This window comes from Mytilus trossulus, chromosome 12 (assembly GCF_036588685.1).
Source record: "Mytilus trossulus isolate FHL-02 chromosome 12, PNRI_Mtr1.1.1.hap1, whole genome shotgun sequence".
In the NCBI taxonomy this organism is placed as follows: Eukaryota; Metazoa; Mollusca; class Bivalvia; order Mytilida; family Mytilidae; genus Mytilus; species Mytilus trossulus.
This window is the reverse complement of record NC_086384.1, coordinates 27,160,144-27,175,776: the sequence shown is the minus strand read 5'-3', so window position 1 is coordinate 27,175,776 and position 15,633 is coordinate 27,160,144. Positions and strand designations below refer to the sequence as shown.

Genomic DNA, 15,633 nt, shown 5'->3' with positions numbered 1-15,633 from the left:
TCATAAACGGGAAGCTTGATACAAAAATTTATGATAAAAGAGATGATTTTTCATTTCCTATTGTTAATTATCCATTTTTAGATGGTGACGTTCCCTTGTCACCATCTTATGGTGTTTATATATATCAACTTGTACGATTCGCTCGTGTATGTAACAACGTATTAGATTTTAGCGAGAGAAATTTATGTATTTCTGAAAAATTATTACACCAGGGTTTTCGATATCACAAACTGGTCAAAACATTTACTAAATTTTATCACCGGTATAAGGAAATAATTCGTAAATATAACTCAACATGCAGACATCTTCTACGTTCAGGTATTTCACATCCAATTTTTTATAGAAATATTCTTTATAAAGCACAAAAATGTCATTATTCTCCTCAGAAACTAACAAAACCTTTAAATAGACTTATTAAAAGGGGATATAGTTACGATACTGTTGTCAGGTCATTAAATATTGCATATTTTGGCTTTAACATTGATTCACTGATAGGGTCTTTGCATCGGAACTAAACACATTTATTGTTGGCATGACACGGGTTATGTTCTTCTCATATATTTTATGATAGTATGATACTAGACCCCTAACGGGAGGGATTGAACCTGATATTCATATGATGAAGACATAATCTTTCAATCAGTTTAATTCAGGTCTGGAGCTGGCATGTCAGTTAACTGCTAGTAGTCTGTTGTTATTTATGTATTATTGTCATTTTATTTATTTTCTTTTGTTACATCTTTTGACATCGGACTTGGACTTCTCTTGAAAGTATTTTAATGTGCGTATTGTTATTCTTTTACTTTTCTACATTGGCTAGAGGTATGGGGAGGGTTGAGATCTCATAAACACGTTTAACCCCGCCGCAATTTTGCGCCTGTCCCAAGTCAGGAGCCTCTGGCCTTTGTTAGTCTTGTATGATTTTAAATTTTAATTCTTGTGTATAATTCGGAGTTTAGTATGACGTCCATTATCACTGTACTATTATGCATATTTTTAGGCGCCAGCTGAAGGACACTTACGGGTGCGGGAATTCTCGCTACATTGAAGACCCATTGGTTGCCTTCGGCTGTTGTCTGCTCTATGGTCGGGTGGTTGTAGCTTTGACATATTCACCATTTCCTTTCTCAATTTTATTTTGTTTTCAACTTACATCCATTCGTTTCACGTGGCCTTGCTATCTTCCAATGAAAGGTTTTACCTTTTTCTTACTGTCCACGTTAAAACGAACTGCAAAAGGGGCCAATACCTTAAGTAACGGTCAAGTTCACTCATTTCATACCTGAGGTATAAAATACTTGATTCACCAAATTGAATAAAGTGGAGTTGTAAGTGTTGCCTACTGATTGGTGTTACGTGTAAAGTTTTATGTCTTGTTCTGTGAGGTCTATAAGATCTGTAACATTTAGGTGTTGTTGTCATTACACAACACTAATTTCAATTATTATTTGCTTTTTCTATCCGATCAGATGTGGAAATTAGACAAAGAGGAAAGAGGTGCTATTTACAAATACGTTTGGAATAACTCGGATTTCAATGCAATAGATCCAACGAAAACAGATTATTTACTAGGTAAGCCAGATTTTCAACAACGACGCGCCCAAATTACAAAAAAAAACGTACTAAAAATTAGCCAAATGACCTAAATTTGTGCACACATATAAGGAGTATTTGTTTCTCATTTTTTCTTACCATAAATGAACATCATATATATATATACGATTGCAAAGACAGATTTTTAAATAAAACATTCTTGAATACAAAATCACACTAATTTAAGTTTACATGCTTACCTTTGCAGAGCACGTAATATCAGTCTAATTTTAATGACAGTTTGATTTCTAAAATTTCAACCCGTCTTGTTGCCTTCAGTTTGTCTTATTCGTATGTTTCTCAATTTGCTTCTTGACATTTAGCAACCCTCTTCAAATCAATCTAAACTCTACTATGACACGTGTACTGAGTATGGATTCGCACGGGATTAAACTCTTAACAGTAAACCGTTATCTTATAGACGAACCAGGTCATTCTTTGGTTGGTGTTCATTTAATTCCACAATTTTTTATATGCATGCTTATTCTAAATGGATTTACGTGATAAGAGCCTTGGTTAACAACTGATCTTATGTCTAACTTACATGTACCCTCATTGATTCGATATTTGAGTTCATATTCCCCTCTATAACTGTTTGGTGTTTGTGTATAATTCGGAGTTTAGTATGACGTCCATTATCACTGTACTATTATGCATATTTTTAGGCGCCAGCTGAAGGACACTTACGGGTGCGGGAATTCTCGCTACATTGAAGACCCATTGGTTGCCTTCGGTTGTTGTCTGCTCTATGGTCGGGTGGTTGTAGCTTTAACATATTCACCATTTCCTTTCTCAATTTTATTTTGTTTTCAACTTACATCCATTCGTTTCACGTGGCCTTGCTATCTTCCAATGAAAGGTTTTACCTTTTTCTTACTGTCCACGTTAAAACGAACTGCAAAAGGGGCCAATACCTTAAGTAACGGTCAAGTTCACTCATTTCATACCTGAGGTATAAAATACTTGATTCACCAAATTGAATAAAGTGGAGTTGTAAGTGTTGCCTACTGATTGGTGTTACGTGTAAAGTTTTATGTCTTGTTCTCTAGATAGATCCAACGAAAACAGATTATTTACTAGGTAAGCCAGATTTTCAACAACGACGCGCCCAAATTACAAAAAAAACGTACTAAAAATTAGCCAAATGACCTAAATTTGTGCACACATATAAGGAGTATTTGTTTCTCATTTTTTCTTACCATAAATGAACATCATATATATATATACGATTGCAAAGACAGATTTTTAAATAAAACATTCTTGAATACAAAATCACACTAATTTAAGTTTACATGCTTACCTTTGCAGAGCACGTAATATCAGTCTAATTTTAATGACAGTTTGATTTCTAAAATTTCAACCCGTCTTGTTGCCTTCAGTTTGTCTTATTCGTATGTTTCTCAATTTGCTTCTTGACATTTAGCAACCCTCTTCAAATCAATCTAAACTCTACTATGACACGTGTACTGAGTATGGATTCGCACGGGATTAAACTCTTAACAGTAAACCGTTATCTTATAGACGAACCAGGTCATTCTTTGGTTGGTGTTCATTTAATTCCACAATTTTTTATATGCATGCTTATTCTAAATGGATTTACGTGATAAGAGCCTTGGTTAACAACTGATCTTATGTCTAACTTACATGTACCCTCATTGATTCGATATTTGAGTTCATATTCCCCTCTATAACTGTTTGGTGTTTGTGTATAATTCGGAGTTTAGTATGACGTCCATTATCACTGTACTATTATGCATATTTTTAGGCGCCAGCTGAAGGACACTTACGGGTGCGGGAATTCTCGCTACATTGAAGACCCATTGGTTGCCTTCGGTTGTTGTCTGCTCTATGGTCGGGTGGTTGTAGCTTTGACATATTCACCATTTCCTTTCTCAATTTTATTTTGTTTTCAACTTACATCCATTCGTTTCACGTGGCCTTGCTATCTTCCAATGAAAGGTTTTACCTTTTTCTTACTGTCCACGTTAAAACGAACTGCAAAAGGGGCCAATACCTTAAGTAACGGTCAAGTTCACTCATTTCATACCTGAGGTATAAAATACTTGATTCACCAAATTGAATAAAGTGGAGTTGTAAGTGTTGCCTACTGATTGGTGTTACGTGTAAAGTTTTATGTCTTGTTCTCTAGATAGATCCAACGAAAACAGATTATTTACTAGGTAAGCCAGATTTTCAACAACGACGCGCCCAAATTACAAAAAAAACGTACTTAAAATTAGCCAAATGACCTAAATTTGTGCACACATATAAGGAGTATTTGTTTCTCATTTTTTCTTACCATAAATGAACATCATATATATATATACGATTGCAAAGACAGATTTTTAAATAAAACATTCTTGAATACAAAATCACACTAATTTAAGTTTACATGCTTACCTTTGCAGAGCACGTAATATCAGTCTAATTTTAATGACAGTTTGATTTCTAAAATTTCAACCCGTCTTGTTGCCTTCAGTTTGTCTTATTCGTATGTTTCTCAATTTGCTTCTTGACATTTAGCAACCCTCTTCAAATCAATCAAAACTCTACTATGACACGTGTACTGAGTATGGATTCGCACGGGATTAAACTCTTAACAGTAAACCGTTATCTTATAGACGAACCAGGTCATTCTTTGGTTGGTGTTCATTTAATTCCACAATTTTTTATATGCATGCTTATTCTAAATGGATTTACGTGATAAGAGCCTTGGTTAACAACTAATCTTATGTCTAACTTACATGTACCCTCATTGATTCGATATTTGAGTTCATATTCCCCTCTATAACTGTTTGGTGTTGATCATCTTTTTTTTTTTTGACTTTAAAACTTAAAGGCATATAGCTAGAATACTTGATGTTGATTATTTTCAAGAACCATGTCTCAATTGAAATAAGGTTAAGTAATCTGTTTATATTACAGGTTCTAGGTAGAAGCTGTTTATATCCAACTGTCAATCCCAATCGTATTATCTATACAATAACAGTTGCTTTTGTATATTTATGTTTTGAATGTCCAATTTGGTTTTCAGTTGATATTTTCATCATATTGAAATTGCAATGCAGCATTCGCGGGGAATAACTATGCTAGACATAAAACCAGATTCAACCCACCATTTATTTCCTATACAAATCAGGCATATGGCAGTTGTTATCAAATGTTCCGTTTCTAAGTATGTCGGCGTATTCGATTTATGACTATCAAACAGCGTTGTTCAACTGTTTCCTATGTTTATGTTAGCCAATACTGTCGCACTGTTATATATGCCACTTTATATTTTGATACTGCTAAAAAGTACATCCCAAAAATACTGAACTTCGAGGAAAATTCAAAACGGGAAGTCCCTAATCGAATGGCAAAATCAAATGGATAAAACACATCAAACGATTGGACAACACCTGGCATAGTCCTGTCTAAATGTTTTCTCATGATGACTGAAGATATATTTGATGTCAACAAACACATCAAATATATTATAATATTTTTTGTAACTCCGCTTGGACTAAGAACTTGCCAAATTATTCATTAAAATGAAAATATATACTGAATCAAGTATAAACAGTATCATCATGTTAACTCCAAAATAATAGGTCTATCAAAATAAGAACACACCACATAAAATGAATAACACAATTATTCAATTCCTTTCTGTTCTGTTTTAGGACTTTTCCAGCAAGACCATTTAGACTATGAATTAGAAAGAGATCAAAGTGATAAAGGAGAACCTTCATTGTCCGAGCTAGTCAGGAAAGCTATTCAGATTCTAAGCAAAAACGACAATGGTTTCTTTCTTATGGTAGAAGGTAAAGTAAATATATATATCACTATAAATAAACATCGAACACAAAAGAGACAACAAGGGCAGTTAGTTTACAGTGTCTACATTTGATATTATTTACAGCTTTTCATAGATGTCCATATCTCATAATTTTATTTTTAATTGATAAAACATTAAAAATGTCCAATTCAAGTATAACTCTGTTGAATATTTAGGCTAATTGAACCAATACATGTTTTGCAAAGAATTACACAAATTTAAGTTTGAAAATTAAAAGTTGAAATGAGAATTACAATTTTATCTTTTAGGAGGTCGTATTGATCATGGGCATCATGATGGAAAAGCTAAGAAAGCCTTGTACGAGACGTTAAGCTTAGAGGACGCCGTGAGAGAAGCTGTAGCACTAACTGACGAGGAAGAAACATTGATTGTCGTCACTGCTGACCATTCTCATGTGTTCAATATTGCTGGATATCCAAAACGAGGCAATGACATATTAGGTAAAATTATTGTTGACTTAGAAAAAGGATTCTGGCAGGTGCAAATTTTGTAAAATGCGGTGTTATTTTTTGTAACTAGATAACATATTAGCGTGATTTGGTTTTTATTAAGTTAAAGTTGGGAATTTAGTTTGTGTGTTTTAAAGCAAAAATAAAGAAATTAAAGAATATTGATACTTTTGGAACATTTCATCTGATCCTTCATCATTAGAACGAGGGGAAGCAAACCAGTCCTTTCTAAAATACTCTATTTATATACACAAGTTTTTAAGTTAAGTTGAACATTACTGTTTATTTTGTGATTTCAGGTGTAGTAGACCCTCTTTTTCGTCAATGGTATCCGTTAGACGGCAAAGCTTATACTACACTATTGTATGCTAATGGACCAGGATTCAACATGTCAGGATCAGGAAGAACTGACCCATTAGAGGAAGTACACAATTTGCGTAAGTTAATTTTTAATCAGCAAATTTTATGTCGCTAATCATCATGATTTGAAAATGTGCATTGTTTAGAATCAATGTTCATTTATTTTACTCTGCCTACAAAGTAATAAAAAAATAAAACAAAGGGACATTCAAACTCATAAGTTGTAAATAAACTGACAAAGCAATGGCTGAAATAAAGAAAATGACAAACAGACAAATAACAGTACACGAAACAACACATTGAAAACTAAAGACCGAACAACACGAACCTCGTTAAAACTGCGGGATATCTCAGATGCTTTGGAAGGGAGCACCGATCATGCTCACATGTGACACCCGTCATGTTGCTTATGAACTGAACGAAAGAAGGTGACAGATAACACAAAATTTTCGAAAAGATAAGATTATTTTTGTCTGTTCAAGTTGAAAATAAACAGAGCATGAAGATATATCAGTCTCACAGCATCAGATGACCATTCGACAATTGTGGTCACTTCAGTGGTGCTCGAAACCAAAATATTTGAAAGTACAAAGGCTAATACAAAAGTTGACAAGATGATATAACAAATAAATCAACACGGACAAAAATGATCTTAGGTGTTCCGTGTATGCAGTTTTTGTTCCATTAGTTGCACCTGTTTTGTGCTTAACATAAAACTTAAAATTCGACGAAAGTCCGCATTAAGGGATAAACAACAACACAACAAAAACCAAGAAAAAAACAAAATGACTTTCAAACTCAAAAGTAAAAATAAACTGATCACATCATGGCTAAAAAATAAAAAGATAAACATACTAACATACAAACAACAGTACATAAAACACACAACATAGAATACTAAAGAGTGGTTAACACAAACCCACCGACAAATGTGATGCCCGTCGTATTGCTAATCCGGGGATACACGCAATCAAAATAGTTTGTAAACAGTTGATTTACTTAATAGTCTATTTTGCATATGACTCCGGAGTATATAATTTTCTGTCAGGTTTCCGACTCTGTGGTAGGACATCCTTGTTACTCGTTAAAAGAAAATCAAGTAATATGAGGAAACAATTAACATTTTTTTGTATTATTTACACGAAAATTCATCCAGAACAGTTGATTTCCCCCCTAAGTGCACCAATTGCAAGATTGATTTTTGTCGAGCCTGCGACCTTCGGCGGCGGCGGCGGTGTTAGCTAACTTCTTAAAAGCTTTAAATTTTAGAAGGTAGAAGACCTGGATGCTTTATACTTTGTATATGGATGCCTCATGTTACGAAGTTTCCGTCAGTCACGTGTCCAATGTCATTGACCTCATTTTCATGGTTCAGTGACTACTTGAAAATGAAGATAAGATTTTTTGTTATGTTAAATTCTCTCTTATTATAAGTAATAAGATAACTATATTTGGTATGTGCGTACCTTGCAAGGTCATCATGCCCGTCAGACAGTTTTCACTCGAACTCACCTTATTTCATTGATCAGTGAACAAGGTTAAGTTTTTGTGGTCAAGTCCATATCTTAATAGATACAATAAACAATAGGTATAGTATATTCGGTGTTTAAAGGGACTGTAAGGTGAACATGTTCAACTGGCAGGGGTCATATGACCTTGACCTCATTTTTATGGTTCGGTGGTTATAGTTAAGTTTTTGTGTTTTGGTCTGTTATTCTTATACTGTATGCAATAGGTATTCTATATTTGGAGTATGGAATGATTGCAAGGTGTACATTTCTAGCTGGCAGGTGTCATCTGACCTTGACCTCATTTTTATGGTTCAGTGGTCAAAGTTAAGTTGTTTGAGTTTTGGTCTTTTTTTTCTTATAATATTTATAATAGGTCAATTTTATTTGGTGTATGGAAATATTTTATGATCTCTATGACCACATGTTATGTTTTTGTATTTTGGTTTGTTTTTTCTAAATTTATAAGCAGTAGGTCAACTATATTTGTTGTATGGAAGAATTGTTAGCTGTACATGCCTGCCTGGCATGGTTCATCTGACCTTGACCTCCTTTCCATGTTCAATGGCCAATGTTTAGTTTTCCTGGTTAATGCTAAGTGTATGTGACAGTTGTAATAAAGCTTTATATTTAGGACTACTAGTATCAACCTTATATTGATGATTAATAAAGAAGGCGAGATATTTCAGTGTGAGCACTCTCGTCTTTAAATAGTTGCTCGTTCTTGATGGAGTACTGAAATGTCCTTCCACCTGACGGAAAAGTATATAGTACCACTGAGTCAAAAGTTGTTGAGATGTACATAATCTATCTAAGGACATTATCAAAATGACAAAAATGTGCAGTTGAAGAACAGTTTTAGCATTCTTAATCTTCTTTGCTAAAACTCTACTTTAACGTATTCCTCAAGAAAAAAATAACGAAATTGTAGGCTTATAGAGTATATAGGCTTAGCTTCTAGATATTACAGTTTTGTTGATTTCTACACATTTCATTGCTTACAAAATGAAATGGATCAGACATAAGCTCAACATCTTAGTAGATATTATTATTTTACGTCGCTTGATTCCATTTGTTAGCATCAACTTTAATTACATAAAAATAAAAAGATTTGATATAATGTTATATATACCATGATTTGGATTTTGTTATATTGTATCCATATGGATTTTTTTTTAATTATTCAACGGCTTATAACAAAAGCGAGTATACAATTACCAAGTCACATGACAGAAAAGAAAGAATATAATAAAACAGTTCACTGGAGGTTTTTTTTAATTTCCTCCTTTTTATCAAATGGAAAAAATTGTTCTTCCGAAGAATCATAGCAATTTCAGTTTTTATCTAAAAAAAAATTTAAACAATGGCGTTCCTTCAAAATAGTTATTATTTTGCTGTTTCTTTCAGATGATAAAGATTATGTCCAAAACAGTGGTGTTCCTTTAAAATCCGAAACCCATGGAGGTGAAGACGTCGCAATTTATGCAAAGGGACCAATGGCACATCTTATACATGGTGTACAAGAACAACATTATGTAGCCCATGTGATGGCATATGCATCTTGCGTTGGTCAAAACAAAGATCATTGTAGGCAAACAAACACTGCATTATCATTGCAGAATAATTTGTTTAATTCATGTTTTATTTTGTTAAATTGTGTATTTTATTCTATATATTAATGAGGAAGTGTAAAAACAATTATTAATGAACTATGGTTTTCACTTCCTCAGACAACATTTGATTGAACAGAGTTCGCTGGTTTTGGCGTCTGTCTTAGTGAATTCAAGACGGTCATTTTGTTATAAATTTATGTTTGCAAACGAAAGTAAGAATTATTCTAAATACAAATGATTTTCTCATCCCAGACATAGATAACCGTACCCGTATTTGGCGCATTTTTTGCATTTTAACTTTATACTTGTTTGGCTTTCTGCCTACTTTGATTCGAGCGTCACTGAGTCCTGTATAGATAAAACGCGCGTCTGGCGTATTAAATTATAAGCTTGGTACCTTTGATAACTATTAGCATGTCGAAATGTACCATTGTGTTGTATATTGGTGTATTTCTCTGTCCTGAATGTTTAGTGGGAGATATTATGAAAATAATTGTGCAAATTGTGATACAAGCATGAAATTTGGTATAAAGGATGACTAAATGATACTTATAAAATTAACAGCTGGCCATAATTTTTTTTCATTTCTAAAAAATGGGCCGCTTATTTTGCATATGGCGTCATATATAATTGGATACATTTCTCAAATCCTTTGAGAGCTGTTTTTAAGGTATAATCCAATGTAAATTTTGAATGACAGTTCCTTAAATTAGATGAAATAATATATAAAGAAGAAAAACAGTGACCTCCGCTTCCAAAATGGGGACAAAAACGTTGAAAATGTCAATTTTTATCTTTTCCATCAACTTATCAAGAGATATCTCTATGATATTTGTTAAGTTCAAATGCCTAGTTTGGTTAGAAAGACAGGTTGCTTATCTTATAATTATCTGAAATTGTCAATACACCAACTCGTACAAGGTGGACAAACACGGTAGCATTTCTAGTTGCAAACACAGCTGAATTTCTTGCATCTGCATTTCAAATGTTCCTGAAACGAGAACGAAACCACAGCTCAAGAAGTCCGTTTTTGTTTCCAAATGCCATTGATTGTTCTCTTTCATCCAACCCCAATGTTCATGACTTGCTACATGTACCTGTCGAATGCGCCCAAAAATTACCACATTGATATGCATCTCTTATGATGTGCTTCGGAAGAGAACCACTGGTAGGCGGAACAGTATCATAAAGCTTCTGGTTCCTGTCAAACGATTCAAATCGTGCCTCGTAAACAGCAAATGTTGATGTTGCCGTATATGATGCAAACAAATGCTTTTATGATGACCATGTCTGTCTTCATACTGAACGGGCAAAAACGTCAGTAACATCTGGAAAAACTTCCCCGGTCTGCGAAGCTGACCTCTTCACTTTCCCACGAAATACCGACACAGTGCCACATCCACTAAATGCATGGAACAGAGGAAGAGCAGCTACATACGAGGGCCAAACGTATTTGATATGTCATGTTCAGGAAGACATCGAACGTCTTTATTCCTTAAAAAATCTAAAAAAAATTGCAAGTGAATGCATCTATCGCTGATGTTGTAGGATTCCAATATTTCGAATTATAAATCTAGCCAGCTTTGTAATATGCATGTTAGCAAACCTATCAACAGTGAATGGTCCCCAGATACTACTAGTATTAAAAAAATAGAAAATTTCAAAAGATATGCCCCAATCATCAATGTCAATAATTCTACTCAAAGCATTAGCCTTTTCGTTTTCCTCTCTAGGAATCCACTGTGCATATAATGAAATATTGCACGACACACAAGTATTTAAAATTGATATAGCTATTGTTATATTTATAAATTAACTATTTACCAAATTTAAATTTTTTTGAAATACTAAGGCTTTTCTACCTTAGGCATGGATTACCTTAGCTGTATTTGGCAACACTTTTAGGAATTTTTTTATCTCAATGCTCTTCATACTTTATTTGGCCTTTTTTTCAAAATCTTTTTTGGATTCGAGCGTCACTGATGAGTCTTTTGTAGACGAAACGCGCGTCTGACGTATATATAAACTTAGTCCTGGTATCTATGATGAGTTTATTGGCAAGTGTGGTAATTTGCTTCCTTTCTTAATAATACTAACAACATTTTGACTATCTGTGTAAAAACTTAAAAAGTAAACTGTGTTCTAATACTTTCGCCAAACTATCTAATGTTAATTCAACTACTTTGATTTGTCTCCAAGTGGAGCTTTTTGTTGCCTCTGTCACAGACCACTGTCTGTGTGCAATATAATCAGCACCTTGCAAATAACCTCCTGCACCTATATCACTAGCATCAGTGAAAACATTAAATTTAGAATTATTCCGTAATAACGGTACTGGCTTCAAACAGTGAATATTTTGCTTCCAAAACATAATTTCTTGAACACTATCTGAGTGTTCATTCAAATCAACGTGCTGATCCCAGTCTTGTTTTAAATTTATAAAAGAAAAAGTACACCTGGTCATAATTTGAGTAACATTTCCAATAGCTGGTGAAAAGGAAATTATTTTTCCACAAAATTTAGCTAATAACCTAATTTTAATTTAAAAAGCTTTAGACAGAATAACATCAATCAAATTGATAAAATTTTCTATTTTAATTTACGACAACTCCATCAAAGAACTGTTCAAATTCCAAGTGAAACCAAGCCAAACAAAAGTTTGAACAGGTGTCCATATACACTCGTCCTCGTTTTGAACAAAAACAATATAAAATCGTTTTTGACCCTCACAGATTGTTCACAACATAGCTTTTCAGTCTTCGCTAAACATAAACCATCATCTAAATACACTGTTATTTTGATACAGTCTGTGCGCCGGTGAGTAATTAAAGGTCTTACAACTTTAGTGAATACGTATCCCGCTGAACAGAGGCCAAACGGTTAAACTGTAAACAGAATATTTTACCGTTTCACCAAACTTTCAAGAAAACTTCAAATATTTCTGTTGATTGGGGAAAAGGTTTATGTACCGATTATCAGGTTATCTGCATGTTGATATCGTAAAATATCAGCTGCGAGACATGATATGAAGCTTTTTGTCGAGTGAGCGTAGCGAACGAGATCAAAAAGCCTTCATATAATGCCAAGCAGCTGATATTTTACAATATCAATATGCAGATAATCTGATAATCGATTTATCGGGCTATATTTGCGTGTTTCGGAAGTGTTTTCTTTGTTTCGCCAGCACACAAAAGATGACTTGATAAGTTCGGGTCAAAGTTATTAACGTCGGTTCAAACATTATGACGTCGCTGATAAAATCCGGGTCAAAGTTATTAAGGCCGGGTCAACGTATTTAACGTCACAAAGACATGATACGGAATAATATTAAGAGATGAACAGAGTGATATAGACAGAGGGACGACTAATAAGTGACGATATACTGCTTTTAAATAAAAGGCAAATCCAAAACAATCGCTTGTCAAAAACTGACTGGCAGTTTTCAAGTCCTCAAACTTAATCTTACTATAAACAACTTGTTTATTTACGTGTCGCAAGTCTAAAATTAGACGACCTTTACCTGATGAATTAATCGATACAGTTAACGGGTTAACAACATGCGGTCTGTTCGATACCTCTTCTATCAAGCTAGCATCAATTAATACCTGAACTGCCTTTTCTACAAAATCTTCATGTTCTAAAGCAGATTTATTATTTCTTAGCAAAACGCTCTCTGGTTCGTTAATTCAAGGTATTTAATAACCATTCTCAATTAAATCTAAAATAAACTTTACAGCATTAATATTTTTCCAAAAATCTAAAGAATTTTTCAGTCTATTTTTTACGTTTATACAAGAGGTACCAGATTCATTATCATAAAAAGAGTCAAAATTGTCTACATTCTGTACCTTAAGAGTATCTGAGATCTCTGAGTTTAATGCTCCTCTGGAAGCTGCTGAATTTCCCCTTTTTTTAGTCTTTTGCCCAATATCCATATAGACCACAGATGTAACAGATGTCCCTAGCTCTGTTCCCACGAGATGTGATGGGGGCGGCGGCCCCCGCGACAAGAAAGGGCTGTTGCTGTGAAAAACCACAATTATTACCATTGTGAGCAATACTAGACGGACCACCAGCAGATTCCGTGGGGTTTTTCTTTATGTTTTGACGCTTATCCTGCTTCACGGTTTTCAATTTCTTCACTGCTCTGCCATCAGCCGCCCGAATGCGCTTCTAATCCTCTGAGTCACTAGCCAAGTCATCCGACAAATACTCGTCCACAGTTTTCCACCCACCTTCAGATTTATCAGCTATACGAATCAGCTTCTTCTTCTTCCAAGTAAGGAACCGTATTCATGTTGAATGTATTTGGTCCCGCGAAAACTTAGCGCATTGCCGGGCAAGGCAGCAAGTCCTCTCAAAGTTTATATATATACATTAAAAACATTCGCCAATTTACAATTAAAATTATGTACACTCTATGCTGTTTCACTTCCTTCCAGAGCCTGCCGTCAGAGCAGCTCTGAAACCCTCTATCGAATCGGCTGATGTTGTTCTAGCCGGTAGTTGATTCCAATCGCTGATGGTCTTTGGGAAGAATGACTGTCCATAGGTTTCAGATTTTGTTCTTTCTTGGTAAAAGCGGCATATACCTCTGTTCCGGCTGTCATTGGGTATAAGATATTGTTGTCTATCTATATCAATAAGCCCATGCTGGATTTTATATAGCATACATAATATGTTGGTTTTTCTACGTTCTTCCTGGCTTTCCCACTGTAATTGTTTAACCATGTGTGTTACACAGCCAGGTGTTCGGTCTGAGTAATTATTATGAACGAATCTTGCTGCTCTTTTTTGAACTTGTTCCAATGATTTTATCTTTTGTTGGCTCGTTGGATCCCAAACTGTGCAGGCATATTCCACTGAAGGTCTTACCATGGATGTATATGCTGCTGCTTTTACTGGTTTTGTGCAGTCTTTTAGGTTTCTTCTGATAAATCCCAATGTTTTATTTCCTTTGCCTACAATATTGTAAATGTGTCTATCCCACGATAGGTTGTTGCTGCCTAAATATTTGCTTGCATCAACATTGTCTAGTGCATGTCCATGGAGTTTATACGATGTGTCTCTCACTTCTTTGTTCTTCTGAGTTATTCTTATAACTATGCATTTTTTGGCGTTAAAACTCATTTGCAATTTATTCTCCCATTCTTCCAATGATGTTAAATCTTTCTGTAAAAGGTCGCTGTCTGCCTGGTTGTTTACTGTTCTAAAGAGTAGGCTATCGTCTGCAAATAGTTTTGTTTCAAATGATGTTGATGTTTCTGGCATGTCATTTATGTAGGTCAGAAACAATAGCGGTCCAAGAACTGTGCCTTGGGGGACGCCTGAAAGTACCGGGACTTGAGAAGAGACAGCTCCTTCTAATATTACGCTCTGCATTCTGTTTTCAAGGAATGATTAAATCCATTTTCTAGCTTTAGGGTTAACTCCATAAAATTCTAGTTTATGAAAAAGGCGATGATGAGGTACTTTGTCAAATGCCTTTGCAAAGTCAAGAAGGATGATGTCGACTTGGGATCCTTTTTCCAGTTTTTTAGCAATGTCGTTGATTGTTATTATAAGTTGCGATTCGCAAGATAGTTTTTTTGCGAAATCCATGCTGTGCGTTGATAAGTATATTATATTTGTCAAAATGATCCATAATACTGCTGTGGACTATGTGTTCCAAGACCTTGCATGTGATGGAGGTTAATGATACTGGTCTATAGTTGGAAGCTATATGTCTTTCATCTTTCTTGAATAGGGGATACCACGTTAGCATCTCTCCAATCTTGTGGGACTTCTCCAGTGTTAAGGGATGTTTGGTACAGATCTGTTAGAAAAGGAGCGAGTTGGTCTGCTGCTGTTTTCGGGACGAATGATGGAATTGAGTCTGGACCAGTAGCTTTGTGTGATTTTAGGTTTTTAAGTAGTTTGTGTACTCCCTTAGTGCTGATTTTGATGTCATCCATGGTAGAATATGGGCTCTTTCCAAGTCAGGAATATGACAGTTCTTGTCCATTCGTTTTTGATGCGTTTTGTTTTTTGATTTTGCTTGTGATGATGGACTTTCCAAATTGATTTTCCTCTGAGTTCAGTATTTTTGTGATTTTACTTTTTCCCTTGTTGGGAAAGTTATTTAGATTTTCCTTTGAAAATACTGACTGGAATTGATCATTGAGTATCTCAGCTTTGCTTTTATTGTCACTTTGCAGAAATCCCAATTTATTCTTCAATGGTGCTACACCTGTCCATTCTTGACCTTTGCTCTTTAAATACGACCAGAA

The 15,633-nt window shown here is 34.6% G+C and overlaps 1 protein-coding gene across 6 annotated transcripts in view; it reads left to right on the top strand.

Annotated features, from left to right (window-relative positions):
* The window catches only part of LOC134693707 (alkaline phosphatase, tissue-nonspecific isozyme-like), a 42,624-nt gene extending 33,164 nt beyond the window's left edge, over positions 1 to 9,460 (top strand). For all 6 annotated transcript variants that reach the window (XM_063554606.1, XM_063554605.1, XM_063554607.1 and 3 more), the window contains 5 exons: positions 1,470 to 1,572; positions 5,259 to 5,399; positions 5,683 to 5,874; positions 6,183 to 6,320; positions 9,159 to 9,460. In XM_063554606.1, the coding sequence (XP_063410676.1) occupies positions 1,470 to 1,572; positions 5,259 to 5,399; positions 5,683 to 5,874; positions 6,183 to 6,320; positions 9,159 to 9,430 (846 nt within the window). In that variant the 3' untranslated portion in view covers positions 9,431 to 9,460. The remainder of the gene's footprint in view (positions 1 to 1,469; positions 1,573 to 5,258; positions 5,400 to 5,682; positions 5,875 to 6,182; positions 6,321 to 9,158) is intronic.
* Positions 9,461 to 15,633: the final 6,173 nt, after the last annotated feature.